Raw genomic sequence first — 15,938 nt, 5'->3', positions numbered from 1 at the left:
TCATCATCAGCCTTCTTTGGCCATGATTTTTCCTGTTTTACGACCAAGTGAGCATTGGAGCCTGTCAGGATGCATAGCTGCATTAATCATCTCTGCTCACTACAGCCAAGTGAGAGGACAGGAAGCATCTATTTACTAAGGGCTTGTCTACATGGGGAAATAGCCTAGGCTGCTCATTAGGAGTTAACTCCTTCCATGGATTCTCCTTGAGCATCTTTCAGTGGTTTAGCTTCAGGCTGCTTTGGAAAATATGGGATTCGGTAGTGGGTGGAGTTAAACCACAGGAAGCCTGTGTTAGTGAGCAGTGTGGGTTCAGAATGTGATCCTATCTCCACGTGTCATTTAATCTTCTGTACGTGACTCTCTTCTTGCTCTTGGTCTGTAGCAAATGGAAGATAAAACATGTCAGTTGAAGCCTCTCTCATCAAGGCAGGTGTGTGTGGCTTGCTTGTGTCCATGTGCCTGTGCATTTGTACAGGGGAGCACAGAGTGCTGCTGACAGCAACTTGGGTGCAAGCATTATTTTTGATAACTCCCCAGACAAACAAACAAATCTGATGAGAATTCATTGTTTTTCATTATAGATGACAAGAAGGGTGTAGGATGATTTTTTAACACCTTGTATGAGCCATGTGTTATTTAGTGATGTTGAAGCTACTTGTGTTAGACTGTCTTTTGTATAGAAATTTCCTTTGCCCGAAGATGAGTAGTCTTCAGAGATAAACAGCTTCACATTTATTTAATATTAGTCTAGTACATCATCATCCTGAAAATAAGAGGCTTTGTTACTATGGAAGCTGTTTACCTGCATGAGAAACTTGCATGTTTTGCAAGAACTGTGTTTTTAATGCAACTTACACTAGTGCATTGCAAGCAAGCACTAGAAACCATCTGAAATACAGTCTAACAATCCATTGTGGAAACTGTTTGCCATAACTTAATTTCATTAATTAAGCCGTAACCAAATCAAAGAATTTTTTTTTTTTTTAAACTGGGATTATGTTCAAAAGTTTGATAAATGCATTAACAGTATATGCATTTTCAGTGGTCCTATAAAATAGGAGTAGAATAGAAAAGAATATTTCAGTTGTAAGAGTCCTACAGTAATCATAGTCCAACTGCCTGACCACTTCAGGACTGACCAAAAGTTAAAGCATGTTATTAAGGGAAAATGCCAAATGCCTCTTAAACACTTAAGAGGCTTGAGGCATGAACCACCTCTCTAGGAAGCCTGTTCCAGTGTTTGACCACCCTGCAGGTAAAGAAATGCCTCCTAATGTCCAGTCTAAACCTCCCAAGAGCTGGTTTGAAACAAAAGTGAAACAGAAACTTCTGTGGTTCTTGATATTCCTATGTAACATAATTTTCTTACTGGCTGTTAAAACTAACTCTCTATGCCTTGAACACCAATTAAAAGTTGAAATATTAAGGAAAATACTGCATATTTTAGAATATCAACGTGTCTTAACACAGATCCATAGCAAAACATGTATTATGAGCTTCAGCTTACCTAGGCACAGTACTGAGAGTAAAACATGACAACAAAAACATTAACAAAAAAGTCATTTGAAAGAAGCTGGTGTAGTTACATTGCTGGTTACAGCTTTGGCTCTTTGCTTTCAGCTCTTTCAACTACATTACTTTCTTTGGCAGCAATGCTCTTCTCTTTTCCAAACTTGCATTGCTAGATAAAGTTTTATTCATTGATTTCTGCCAGAGAGGAACATAGGATAGTTTCTTTCAAATATTAGGATGGCATTTGCTGTTGTCGGTGAAATTCCAGACTGCGATTGGCCGGAGAGGCAACAGAATGCATTTTAGTCCTGGAAATATATTTGTATTTGATAGCCAACAAGACCACTTTGACAGCCTCTGTTTGGCTATTATTCAGTCTTTCTCAGCATCTTGTGTTGATACTTCATGTCAGGTTTTGTTATACTCTGTTTGCACTTAGACTTTTAGAAATTCCCTTTTGGGATGGCACCTCAACATTTGTGTCAAGTTCTCTCTAACAGGGTGAGTTGATTAAACAAGAAATTTCAAGTTTGGGTCCAAGAAAAATAGAATTAATTTCTATACTGATGATTCAAAATGTCTGAGCTTAACATTCAAGTGCCGTGTGCCTTAGCCCTAGTGAAGGTCACTTACTTAATCATTATGAATGGAATACAATACAAATGAAATAAATGCAGTATCAGGGATTAAAATAGACCTTGCACATATGTGTAGTAAAAGTATTCTTGGGGCCTTTAATTCGGTAATGTCCTTGGCTCAGATTTCTACAGTGGCTCACTGCCATCTTAAAATGGCATAAGGTAAAAGCAAAAGCTTTCCTGTATTCTGTGTACAGGAGCTGGGAAGAAATGAAAATGCAGAGAGAACGAAGCAAAACATTACAGTTTTATATTCATGCATGCCTGTTTTGTGTCTGTACTGCACTTCAGGGGGCTATGCAAAACCTCACTCAAAAAGTTGCATGGCATCAAGGTTACAAACCTTGCAGCTGGGAAATGCAAAAGGAGTTGCACAGATCAGCAGGGGTATTGCACCTACATGTGGGAAATATTTAGGAAAATTATGCTAATAAATTTTCCTCTTTTGAATGGACTGTGTAGACCTTAAGCTAACAGTGAAATGAAAAGATTCTCATTAGGAACGACACTCATTCAACATCCAGAAATCTGTATTTTAATAAATTCCAAAGCTACAGCATTACAGCCTGAACTAAACTCCTAATTTAAAACAAACAAACAAACAACAACAACAAAAAAACAACCCACCACACTGAAGAATTCAGTAACTTTTATTAATTTATAGTCTAATTTTCTGAGTTTAGTTTAATTAACAAAGATTTTTTGCCTATTTCAGCCACAAGCCTTTGTTACATCCTTCAGTTTCACTAACATCACTCAACACATCCCTAAGTTTTTCATTGTGAGGATGTAGCAATCAGACAGCAGTTGAAAGTTTACTCCAAAACCCTGGAAAGTCAGCAGAAAGGCATTTGTTGCTTTTAGTGGATTGGGATTAAGTCCAAAATAAATATCTAATATGCTTATTCTTCAACATTTGAGAATTACTTTGTATGCAAAATCTTTATTTCTGATAATCTTCAGTCTTACAAAAGAGAGTCTCCTGCTACCAGGTGCCCAGAAAATCTCTGGTTATGCCTATAATCTTGCACACTCATGAAGACAAATAAATGGTAAACAAAATATGGAATTTCTCCTACCAAAAACTTTGTCCTCACCCTAGCAGCTTCTCCCCACATTTTTGGATCACCAGCTATGGAAGGCAGACATGAAATTAAACATTCTCTTGTTTTTGCCCTGTGCATGACCTATACTGCTTCTCAGTCAAGACATTTTCACCTGTACCTTTCCTATGTAAAAATAGAATAATCACCACTTTTAATCACAATTGTCGTAGGAAGGGAAGACTAAGAGTTCACACGCCCACTATACTGGTGATGAAAGACACGATTTAACAGCAGTTTAAATTGTAAACTAAATTTTAAGCTTGCAGAAGTTCACAGTACAATGAAGATCTGTATAAAGTCCAGGGACCCAAACTCTGCATCAATTTGCAAATCTGGATTTTAATGGTAGACTCCTATTTAGTACAAGAACAAAGCTGGACATTTGGAACTCTTTGTACTGCTGATATATAGTTTTATAACTACTATAAAAAGTTACACTTTAAGAAACACCAGACCCCATATTATAAAGCACTTATAAATATGAAATTGAGTCTGTGTTTAGGTTCCCAAACCATCCAAACTAAGCATCAAAGCCACAAAAACTAGGACTGAGCCTGCCTTACTTCTTCCTGCTGTTGAGCCTTGTCCTTCACTGTGTATTGTGGAAGGAAGAACAGCAAGTCCCAGGGCTGTGAGGCCAAAAGGCAGCAGCCAGTAGCTGAGCAGTGGCAAGGATCAACTCCTTAATCCTTCTTTTCGTTGTAATTAAGTGCACATGGAGTCCCAGCCAAATGGTGGCTGATAGCAGGGATGGAGTTTAACCTGTCTGACTTTGCACTGGAAGGGCTGAGCACCACAGGTAGCCTCACTTACAGTGGAGTACAAGCACAAGATTTAACAAGCTACTACTTGTCAGCTCTTAATTAGCAGCTCCCATCAGTGTAGCAGCACCCAACTGCAGCGCCGTCTGCTTCAGTGCAAAGTCCAAATTATTAAAGTTTTCAGAAGCATCATATTTTGCTTGGATGACGGTGTTTAACAACCAACACACGGCAAGATTTGACTACCTTTGAGTTTTTTCTGTGTGTAGGGAGAGTTTCTAGCTAAACTTAGTACTTGATAGTATCTGCTAAATTGGATGCAAGCAGCAGGTCAGGAGGTTCCTTGGGCTAAATTCCTTGACATGCTGCAAGGTGATTTCTGTTTATTTTGACTTGCAGTTCAGATTTCTGTATGCACCACTGTTGCAGCAGACAGCTGTACAGCATTTAGTTCAGCCAAGTGTGTGGTAATGACTGGTGGCCTTGTTGTTTTGACAGTGTGCCCCTTGCCACTGCTGTGCCACTGCTGCCGTGGCAGTGAGGCTGTGCTGGGGGCCTGGGGAAGATAAGCTGTGCTCTGTGTGTTATCTTATGTATTCACAAGATAAAGCACAGGTTGTTGAGCCTGCCTGTGAGAAGTGTGGGTAGCGCTTGGCTCTTGAGGAAAGCTGTGCACAGTAAAGTGGTATACTTTTCAAAATGTGTTTAGGATATTAAAGAGGGATTCAAAATACAAAGTACAGTGAAACCATACTCAGAGTGCATGAGGAAAAGTTAGAGAGTTGAAAATTGAAAACATAAATAGTTTGCTTTGGGCCCTGTGTGAGTGAGGGTATGATGAAAGTGTGTGAGCTGGTGCCTCAGCCACACAAAACTTTCTCTGTTAGGAGGATATTCTGCATGTCTCGTAGATGCCTACAAAACCTAAGACAGATTCTGCTGATATAAATTCCTAGATTTTCAGTCATGTGTGTTTGTCAATCTTTCTCTCAGAAGCTGTTTCGTACCATAAACTTGCTAACAAAATGTGACAGAAGTGGCATGGAGCAAATAATTTTGTATGGACAGGGCATACCATAGCTAAATGAACATAGTGCCCAGCAAACCATACAAAGGAAATGAATGTTTACTTCAGCTATTAGTTTTTGTTTCCAGGATTTTTAGATGAATGCTATACCAAAAGAAGAGGATGAGTAACATTTTCAAGCATTTATCTGTAAAGGTACAATCCAGTATCATGGTTTTGAAGAGGCTGGACTTCAAACTTCTCTACAAGACTGCATGGGTGAATCAGCCTCTTTCGATAGTTAACCTCTGAGCCATAGATTTGTACACATTCTCACACACACTGCATGTTTATGCTTGTTCTCCTCACTGTGTGTGCGTGTGAACCCACACATAAGCAAATAAGGAATGATAAATACAGATTTAAGACTCTAACGTGTCTCCTGTTAAAATGTAAACTACTATTTGCATGAATAGGTTTTTCCTGTGGAGACGCTGGGAGGATTTTCTGTTGCATGGAAGTAGCACTCGTAGGCATTGTATGAACTATTAACAGTTGGATACAAGTTCCCTTTGAAATACTGTAATAATATAGAAAGCTGCTTGTATTTTTGCAGGAGTGCAGGGTTGTGGTTAGCTTTACCATAGAGGAAGAGTGACTGCAATGAACAGCAAGAAATATGCCACAATCTTTTAATCTTTTTCTGTAATGTTAAAAGACTCTATTTTTTTTCTACACCATGCAATTAAAAGATTAAAATAACACAAAAGTAGTCTGGGCTTTTGGGAAAAAAAAAAAAATAACCACCTATTTTTGTATTTTTGGCGGTATGGTGTGTAAGAACTGCTATTTCAGTAGCAGAGTGTCAACTCTTGAGTTTAACTAAAGTGCTCTTAAATAGTAAACCAAAGTTATGAAAGTGAAAGGTATATTCTTTGAAGGCAGAACACCTGCTAGAATTATTGTATCTCGAATTAAAACAAAAAAAAAAAGGGAACTAGAACAGGTGTGATTTCTGTGTCGCATGCATGTGTGCCCCCATCACTGTTATTTCCAGACGGCACATGGGAAGAGCCACGGCCGTGCCCGCGTGTGCCGCAGTGGGAGCAGGGCCCAGCCAGCAGGGAGCCGTCGGGGGGCACCCACAGCGGCTGTGTTTTGGGGGTAACTTCTGGCGCAGAGCTGCGACACCCCTGCAGCGTTCAGGGGTGGGAGGTGCACGCCTGTCCTGAGGGCACGGCCTGGACGTGCTTCAAGGCAAGGATGGGACAAGGGGCTGGTGGGAGAGTTTGTTCTGAGAGCACATCCCAGGGTGAGCAGTGATCCCCAGGGCCTTTGCCAGCCTGCAGCCACAGGGCTTCAGGAACTCGTGGTTACAGCGCTCCTTGGCTCTCCGTCTCCCTGCCTCGAGCACGTGCTGCTTCTCCCGGCCCGGAGAGGTGGGCATTCCTCACCCCCAAAGGCCGGCCTTCCCTCTGGCTGCACGCAGGGCCGTCCGTGGGGCCGTGCAGAGGTGGCAGGTGGCCTCCCCAGGACCCTGCGCTGTGCCAGGGCCCTTGGGCGCAGGCATCACCATCACGGACGGGGGTGTGAGAGAAAACCCCGGCGTCCCTGTGCCGGGTGCGACGCTCGCACGGCAGCCGTATGCTGGGCTGCCAGGAGTGGTGGCTGTTTTTAAAGGAGTTGGGATTACTGAATAAACTGAGAACTGGTCTGTTGTTCCACGCTGCTATCGGGGTCAAGAAGGATGAATGCCTGCTCCTCGTGTGGGGATGTGATGCTGTGCAAGAGACCCTGTGTCCGGTTTGCTGGCTGCCGTATCGTCTGACAGCTTTTGTGGCAGAGAGTTTGTAGGGAGCTGGAATAAGAAGTTTTATGCTAAAACAATTTTATGCTAGGTCTGTGAAGATTGCCGCTCTTTGTGTTAAGAGCTAACTATTTTTTCTGCTTTATTTCTCTTAAAAATTATATTCTACAAATAGTTACATGTTCCTCTTACAAATTGGCAGGTGTTTTTTTTTTTTTTAAACTTGCAATGGCCTCATGTTCTGTGAAATGAATGCAGAGGAGCTCACAGGGATGCAATGTCTTTTCCCGCTGTTCCCAACAGAGACTTTCTTTCTCGGAATCATTGTCAGGCAATGCTATCTACTGCTGTCACTCTTAGTTATATGTCTGTCACATTCCCTCTTATCCTTCCTTCAAAACTGTATTCTTGGCCTTTTTTTTCTAGGGGATCCCTCTAGTCGCCCTTGCTTTAAACCCCAGAGAGAGGAGATTTCTAAAGCTGAAATGTGGGATCAATATGTGACCACACCACATCTTCTCATGTGCTGCTCTGCTCTGCCCTTCCCTGATATCTGATATCCTGCAGGCAGGAATGCCTCACGGACCTGGGCATGTACATGCCACTTCACATCGTCATCTTTTTTCCTTTATTTTTTTTCTTTAAATGGGCTGCATAACATAAAGTACAATGCTGTTAAATAATTTCTTATCCTAATAATGGAATGTTGCCGTTCATTTCATTGCACCTGTAAAGTTAGTGAGTGTTGCCGAGCTTATATCAGATCTAAAACTTGAGAGCTCTCTTTGATAAGTACCTGTAGGTCCCATAGACTTGAAAATTACATTGCTACATCTGATGGAATACTCAGATCTGTTTCATTTTTCTGGATTTGAGAGCAGGGACACTTTTAGTACTTAAATTCCCATCTTTAACATTGCACAGATGGTGAAATGTTTTTGCATTTTTTATATTATTTTGGGTTACTGAAGTTAATATTCTGCTAGCTACAAATACCCGCGTGCATACCACAGGGTTCATTCTGAGGACAGAGCTCTAAAATAAATTATAGACCTTGGTAGCACTCATAAATCAGTCATTTTTTCATTGAGAAAGTGGTGGCAATGCAAGAAAGTTATTTAGTGATCAAAATGCATCGTTAAGCTTTTAAAAAGGGATTCGGTGCCTGTAGTGGAGCTGTAGGCGATTTATGGCTTATCTGTACTCATTGCCTCCAGCTTTTGGAAAATTTGTAAACAAAGCCAGATGCTCATTATGTTCCTGTTCAGGGTTGGTTAGATGGGTAAATGCCATCAGAAGCACTTTGGTCCTGTTGGGTTTTAAGATGTTACAGAAAATGGAACTGCTCCAAAATATCTTTTTAATGTTTATCATCCATGAAAATATACTTCTAGTTTTTCCTCATGGAATGGACTTTTTAAAAATAGCTGTAAATGATAAGAACATGAAGGTATTACTCCATGAACTGTGCTTTATGTTAAACTGTGGGTCTAGCTTTTTCTGTGTTGGAATTCATGCTAACCCCATATGATACAGTCAAGTACCACTTGCCCTTTTTAAGGGCTTCAGGCAATGCAGGAGGCTATGGCAGCTTCAGACTGGTGTAGTTTTGCATTTTTACCAAATACAGGGAACTGAGATATGAACTAAATTTGCTATTGATTTCATTTATTTTACTGCTTGTCTTTTGCGTGATGTCAAAGGGGTTCTTGCAGACTACTTTTTTCCCACCTTTTACTGCTCTTGAAGCGCTTGAAAACATGCTGTTATATACAAATTGAGTGGCTATGCAATACATTTTTCCTTGTAAACATATTTCATGTAATTTATTTTATAATTCTTGGTTAACATTTTGGTGTATTTTTTTTTTATTTATTGGCTGCAGCTGACCAGGTACACAGGTCATGGCACGCCTAACGAAGAGACGACAGGCAGATACGAAGGCTATCCAGCATCTTTGGGCAGCTATAGAAATAATCCGCAACCAGAAGCAAATTGCTAACATTGACCGTATTACAAAGTAAGTGACCTTCTCCGAAAAACGTCTTGGTAGGGGGAAGGTTGATACTATTAAAAGCTCTTGGAGACTGAGATAGAAAATATTGCGAGAGATTGTGAAACAGCTACATGCAATTCTATGTTACTAATTAATTAATTATCTGTAAAAAACCAAATTTACCAAACTCAGCACCTGAAGATCTGAAAGCAAGGTCTAATTAATTGAATTGAGATCTTACCCTGTTTTTGTTTTGTTTGTTTTGGATAAGCATCTTTAGGACATATGTAACATTTCTAGTACTTTAATTGAATTTAGCATTTTGGAGTTGATAGCTTGGTCAAAATACAGGAAGTAGATATAACAGTTAGGGAGAAAAGGGCAATAAAATCTGTGAATAATCTCTTCCTTTAGGAAAATGTGAGAGGCTACTCTACTGTAGGACTTTTCCAGAAGGCAAAGAGAATTCTGAAGTGTTAGGCTGCTCAAATAAATCAGAAGCCATATTTGCTGAGATGTGCATAAGATGCTGTTGAAGAAGATGAGGTGATTACCACCTTTGATTAATACTGTTAAAATATTCACTAAGGTGTATTAGGTGCTGAATACACTAAGAAATATATATTCTTTGTTCTGTGGAGCTTGCACTGTGTAGAAAGGTCTACAATATTACTTGTAGTGGTCACTGTAATAAAAACAGAGGGCTTTGTGCCTCTCTCTGCTTTGTCTGCATTTCCAGGCTGACATGTACGTCACATTTGTCAAAGTAATCAATATGAATAATTTAAAAGAACTAAAGTAACCAGCTGGCAACTCTTCAGTTGCCAGAACCAATGTGAACCGATAATGAAGCCAGATCCCACTAACAGGGAGAGTTATAAACAGTGCAGGTGACTAACGAAGTGAAAATCATTATAACATGGTCCATGACAAGGGTCCACTGACAGAATTTGGAAGTTCTGGGGTGGAAGTGACAGGCAAAACTGGCTTCATAAGCAGAAGAAGTGTTACAGTTCAGGTTCTCCAAACATAATGAACAGTGAAGTACAGGAAGAAAGATGATGTCCCAAATTAGTTAATGTGTACCTAGCTTCTACAAGAAGAAGCTTCTACAAGAAGAAAAATGGGCCATCAAACTGAAAAGCAACTTTCCAGAGTTAGGGAATTCCAAGAGGGTTTGGAAGGAGATTATATTTTAGAGAATTTCACTTTTGAGGTAGCAGTGGAGTTTTAGAATGCATTAAAGCATATATGTATTTTCATCATGTCTCCAAGGAGACAAGTGGGTAAACTAATGCTATACACTTTCCATTTTAACATTTCAAATTACTTGCTCTAGGCTACATATTAGTTGAGTTTGTTAGCTGTTTGTGCTCTTTTTAGATGTAATAAAGGGAGACAGGCATGTCTAGCTGGGAATTCATCCCACTCTCATAAGAGATGCTGAGTTTAAGATAGTGGGAATAACATTTAGCTGGGTAAAGTTAGGTCAGACAAAACATTACAAACAAGGCTGAGAAAACAAATAATCAGATACTAGAAAAATAAGTACTGCTCTTGGTAACTGATGGATAGTCTGATATTTTAAAGAAGTCTAGATCCAGATTGTATGACTCATTTCCAGTCAGAAGAAAAATAAGTGACTAGACAGAAATGCAAGAAGCCTTAGTACTTTGAGAAAGATGAACAAGGTGCTAGCAGTGAAGAGTAATGTAAAAAGTGCTTGGGCATTGTGAATTCTCCTCATGCACATCAGTGACAAGAGTGATGAACACTGATCTAGTTTCTATTATGTGACATTCTTAAGGAGGTAACTTTTGACAAGGAAATGATAAAGACCTTTGAATTGCTGTACGGTACTAGTGGTTGATGAAGAAACACGGATGACATAGTAAATGAGTATGCATAATACATAATATTAAAAATAAAGTTCCAAAATTAGCTTGGCATCAGAATATCTCTTCTGATGAAAACTGAGCAGCTAATATATTCTTCCAGGCTCAAAATCACTTGGTCAGGTCAACTGCAATTCCTTGAAAGATCAGTCAGTGTCTGGGCATATAGGCAAACATACGAATTCAGAGAATTTTCAAAACCAGTGGTCAAAATTGAAAATTATGAGCATGTGTACATAGTTGGAGCTAAAAGAAAGATTTTTCTTATTTGTATTAGTAACATTTTTCAGAACTGTTAATACCTCTTGGGATTGATAGAAGGAAATAATGACAGTGGCATTATGGAAGCATGTCATATTCCTGAGTGAGAATACATAAATACATTAAACATAAAAGGATTTTTTTTAAAATAAATCCATGTTTAAGGTAGGTAACAGTCTTCCGATGTGTCATATAGTGGATGAAAAATGAGTACTTTCAGAGAACTTCACACATTGAAAAGATGATTCATGATTTGGTTTTTGAATTGTTTTTTTTTTCATCTTGTTTAAGCATTCATTTGCTGCTAGGGACAAGTTGTCCTCTGTATGTTGTGACCTGTTAGTCTGAACACCTTTATAGCAAATTGCTGTGAAGAACTGTTGCTTTCTTCATTAGACAGTTTGTTACTTTTAAGGAAATCTGTTTGTTGGCTTCTCTCCTAATGTGCATTCAGCTTGGTTGTCTCCCTCTTCTTTTTATATTCTTGTTTATTTAATTTGATTCTTACATTTCTGATGCTGAGTAAAACACTGTGCATCTCAAGAAACATTTACATTTCATGACATGGGAGGAAATGTTTGTAATATAAAAAGAGGATTCATTGTTTGTAGATTATGAACTGTTTCAACTCAATATGCAAAACAGACAAATTTATATAACACATGCAAGTATGCAAATTGTTGCCTGAGCACTTTAAGTATAATTGATAGAAGATTACTTAGGTGAAGGAAGACTTCCATAAGGTATTGTTAATGGAGAGTAGATGAGAAAAATCTACAGAACCAGGCATGCATTTTCTGTAGAGAACATAAGAGTAGGAGGATAGTGTAGGAGGGGTCTAGAGCACTAGAAGGTACTTCTGATGTTATCAGGAAAAACCTATAAGGAAAGAGACCCTTTAATTAAAAGTAGACTAGATCAAGTATGCTTTGCTTTTTTAATTTGTGAGGGAGAAAGGAAAGAACAGAAAAATGCGTGATTGGAAGTGATTGAAAACTGTCTTACATCAAGGGAAGAGTCACTTGGAAAATTTGAATATGCAAGTTAGAGCCTTTAAGAAATTAATTAGTAAGCTTTTTGAACTTCTGGCAATTTTTTTAGTAAAGTCATTGCATGCAGAGAAGTAATGAGAAACACGAGAAAGGTGTCTGTTTTGTAAAGAATTAAAAATGCGGTTGTAAAAATGGAAAGAATATGATAGAGTTAATTGGAATTTTATATAAATACTTAAAACATTGCTAGGGAAGAGACCACACTGCGCAGACTCAGTGTCTCGTTAAAAAAAAACAAAAACAAAAAAACAAAAACAAAAACAAAAAAAAAAAAAAAAACCAAAAAAAAAAAAAAAACAAAAAAAAAAAAAACAAACAACCAAACAAAAAAAACCCGCCTCAACAAATTATCAAACCGCCTCAACAAATTATCATATGAAAGGGATTCTGCAGTTTTAGTGACTTTCTGTGAAGGTACATTATGGTTGGAAATGCACTTTCCATGGGTTGGAGAGAAGCATTCTTCAATAACTTGAAAACTGAATGAAGGACTGAAAACCAATACTAACAAGAATCAAGAAAAATGTGAATTTAAAGGAATTAGTACTCTGAATCTAAACTACCTTTGGAAGAGAACTTTAAAATACATGTTTAAGTTCCTACCTTTGTACATAAGCTTTGTTATATTCAATGCATTTTTATTTAATGGTAGAACTCACTTGAAAGCAGTGGCTGCATTTCTGTAAAGGTACAGAAAATAAATATTCTTGACTGGTTTATATTGTCACAGGGTATCACAAGTCAATGAATCACAATAGTTTAAAATTTGACTGCAAGAACTAGATAAAATTTCTAAATCATTACATTTCTTAGAAACAAAACTGCATTTCTGAGGTATTTATCAAGAAATATTACTTTTTTTTCCATCTAGACTTGATATTGGGATAATTTGACCCTAGTGTATCAATTATTTAGATGAGCATTATTGGTGTTTGTTATGCTGTAGGCGCTAGTGAAGAAATGGCTTTCCATATTCTGTGAATTCCCTGTCAAGAGTGCAGCCTGACAAATTGTTCATCCCTAAATTGTGTTAAAAATTATAACTATGCTTTGACTTCCTGTTTTTCCCTCATTATCTTCCATCTGTTCTGGTTTTGGGGTAACCTCGAGAATGGATTCTGTGGAATAAAATGCCTTAATATACACTGGGAAAAAGGCATCCATATTTAGATGAGTAGGATAAATTATTGACATTCAGTTGCATAGCAGATTGGTAAGTGTTTCTGTACAGACATGTTTTTAAGGTTCTTTTTTTTTGGCTATTCCAATCTTCCAGTTCCTTTTATAGTGTTTTCTCCATAATTCCCTTACAGGTAATTGGACTCCTAAGATTTAATTAACTATTAATTAAATATATACCCCTTTTCTCACAAAATATTTGGTTTCCTCAGTAGCAATATATGAACATTTCATAATCTTTATGATTAGTTCATAGTTCATTAGCTATTAAGTTAATGTTATTAACATACCCAGTTGGCAAATCTGGTATTCCAGAACTGTTATTGGCAGCTTTCAAGAGTTTTTTCATTGTAAACAGATAATTATTCTGGTTTCGAAACTATTCCAGGAAAAGTAGTATAAAGAACCAGAACATAATTCTTTTCTTCTGCACATCCTTCCTCAGTATTTTCTTCTCTCTTTCTCTTTGTTGTGTTCCATGATTAATTAAGCTGATTTGCTTCTCTCTCTGTCCCTTATATAGGCTGTGTCTATACCACCTTTGTGTACCATGACACGGAATGCCCTTGCACTCTCTGGAGCATTTATGCTGGGGCTACACCTCATTGCCTTTAGCTCACAGAGGGTTTCTTTGGCCCTGACATATTCTTTGTTTGTTTTATATGTGTGTGTGTGGTTCCTCAGTTCTAAGCACCAAAAATAGCACATCCCACAGCAATGCTATTCTTGAAACCTGAAGACTGAGACGCGATAGTTCGCCATTGGGCACGATGTGCAGGCATCTGAGGACACACAGCGTGCTGCAACAGGGTTGGGTGCCCTTGGCAGAAGGGGATGGTGTTGGCTTGGTTCACATTTGGGTTCTCTGGCACGAGCAAACCAACCCCTGGGCCATGCTCTGCTTTTTCCCTGGGTGGAAGAACTTGTCTCTCTCCGGAATGGAGCCTGAGAATAAGTTAGTTTGGGAATGAAACCAAGAATGGCTGTAGGACACAGGGTAGAAGTATCACAGCTTTGTGGGGGATGAAGCTGATGGATAGACCATTAGCTAGGATAAAACAGATATTGCTATAATTCAACATTTTATATTATTTTCAAATAAAGTGATACCAAAACCATCTGTTTCATCAATCAGAAAGCTGTTTACCCCATTGGTGATACAAGAAAATTTTTATTTCATTAATAGATACAAAGACTTCCATCCTTTTTAATTGGCTTTCAAATAGGATGGTCCAGTACTAGGTCCCTAAATCACAGGGTTCTTAGCTGTTTTTCCCATATTTGTTCTCTGGACTCATTCTTGCTATATCATAATTTAAGTGCAGCTGAGTCAGAACATCAAACAGAAATGAGCAGATCCCAAGCTAGAGTAGACTCTGTTAGCTCTGTGCAGACTGACATTAATCAGCATTGATGGGAGAGCATGCAAGAAAAGAATTACTCAATATGAAAGATTACTGTAAAATAATGAGATTTTCTGGTCTCACAGATGGAGTTGGTAACAGTTGTAGATTGAGTATGTGACCCTCTCAGTTTGACATTTGGACCTAGGAGGCAGATTTCTTCTCCAAATGTCAGTCTTTGGAATTTCTCTAGTCAGTGTCTGAGAAGAGTTGAAGTTCATATACCTAGTTTTGTTCCCTTAGTTCTTTAGCTATTTTATTATTCATAGTACTCATGAAAATTTAAGTCTTCCTAGTATTCTGCATGTTGCAACTAAATAGTCATGCCTAAACAAAAATAGTATGCCATAGGAAAGATTAGAAGAGCAGATGACTCTGGATTTATAACTAGATAATCCTGTTACTAAACTTTTTATGAGCAGAAGAAGATATTTCTTTGATTGAAATACAAGCTTAGGAATGGGGGGTGGTTTCCAGTGTTGGTTTCTTAACATTTGTCAAGTCATACCCCTAAAATATCTGTCTTTTTGTTGTTGGAGAGCAGGCTTATCTGGAAGCAACTGTTTGAAGTAGAACATCCTCCTGTTATGCAGGAGAATGCAGTGATCGCTCGAGTTCACTTTTTACCAGAGTTACTGGCTCCTTTTCCATATCTGTACATCATTTTCATGTATGTTTTAAATGTGACTATTTGAAGCAGTGTTATTGAAGCCCTGGTCAATACACTGAAGATTTTTTTATTGCGCTGTGCAGTGAATGTCAATTTCTAATTATGCAAGGGTAAGCACAAGTGTGGAGTACAAGGTCCGACAATAAAAAGCATGATATTTCCTCAGCAGCGCACAGAGTTACTTCCAGAGGCAGCCTGTCTATTCAGTGTTCACCTGTGAGAAAACTGACTTCAGTTTGTATTGGATTGGCAGAATTACAGATAATATGCATTGCAAAATACATCACTGGGTGGTGATAGGGTAGAAAACTCTTTCAATACCTCCTCATGTGTTTTGTGTTACAGGTAAAGACAAGGCACTTTTTCCTGTCTGACTCCACTACGTCAATCTCTTTTAAAATTTCTTTTACTTTCCTTCTCTGTTTCTCATTATAAACTTCAGCTACTTCCTTAAGCTCCAAACCAGTGTGGGGTTTTTCTGTTTTCAGAAGACTGTTTTTATGTTAAATCATAACATGCTTGTGGAAAATCCTTCGAACTGCCCTGGGGGGTGCGAGACCCTGGTTGGGACCCCAGGAAAGCATTGCCTTTGACCTTAGTCCATGGGAAAAACTTCCAACACTTAGAGATGAGTTAAAAGCAACAAAGA

The 15,938-nt window shown here is 38.4% G+C and overlaps 1 protein-coding gene across 7 annotated transcripts in view; it reads left to right on the top strand.

Annotated features, from left to right (window-relative positions):
* Positions 1 to 15,938, top strand: part of ZMYND11 (zinc finger MYND-type containing 11) — a 106,314-nt gene that overhangs the window by 35,599 nt on the left and 54,777 nt on the right. For all 7 annotated transcript variants that reach the window (XM_040055417.2, XM_040055409.2, XM_058419452.1 and 4 more), the window contains exon 2: positions 8,719 to 8,853. In XM_040055417.2, the coding sequence (XP_039911351.1) occupies positions 8,738 to 8,853 (116 nt within the window). In that variant the 5' untranslated portion in view covers positions 8,719 to 8,737. The remainder of the gene's footprint in view (positions 1 to 8,718; positions 8,854 to 15,938) is intronic.

Source organism: Hirundo rustica, chromosome 1, assembly GCF_015227805.2.
Source record: "Hirundo rustica isolate bHirRus1 chromosome 1, bHirRus1.pri.v3, whole genome shotgun sequence".
Classification (NCBI taxonomy): domain Eukaryota; kingdom Metazoa; phylum Chordata; class Aves; order Passeriformes; family Hirundinidae; genus Hirundo; species Hirundo rustica.
This window is presented reverse-complemented; position numbering and strand designations above follow the sequence as displayed.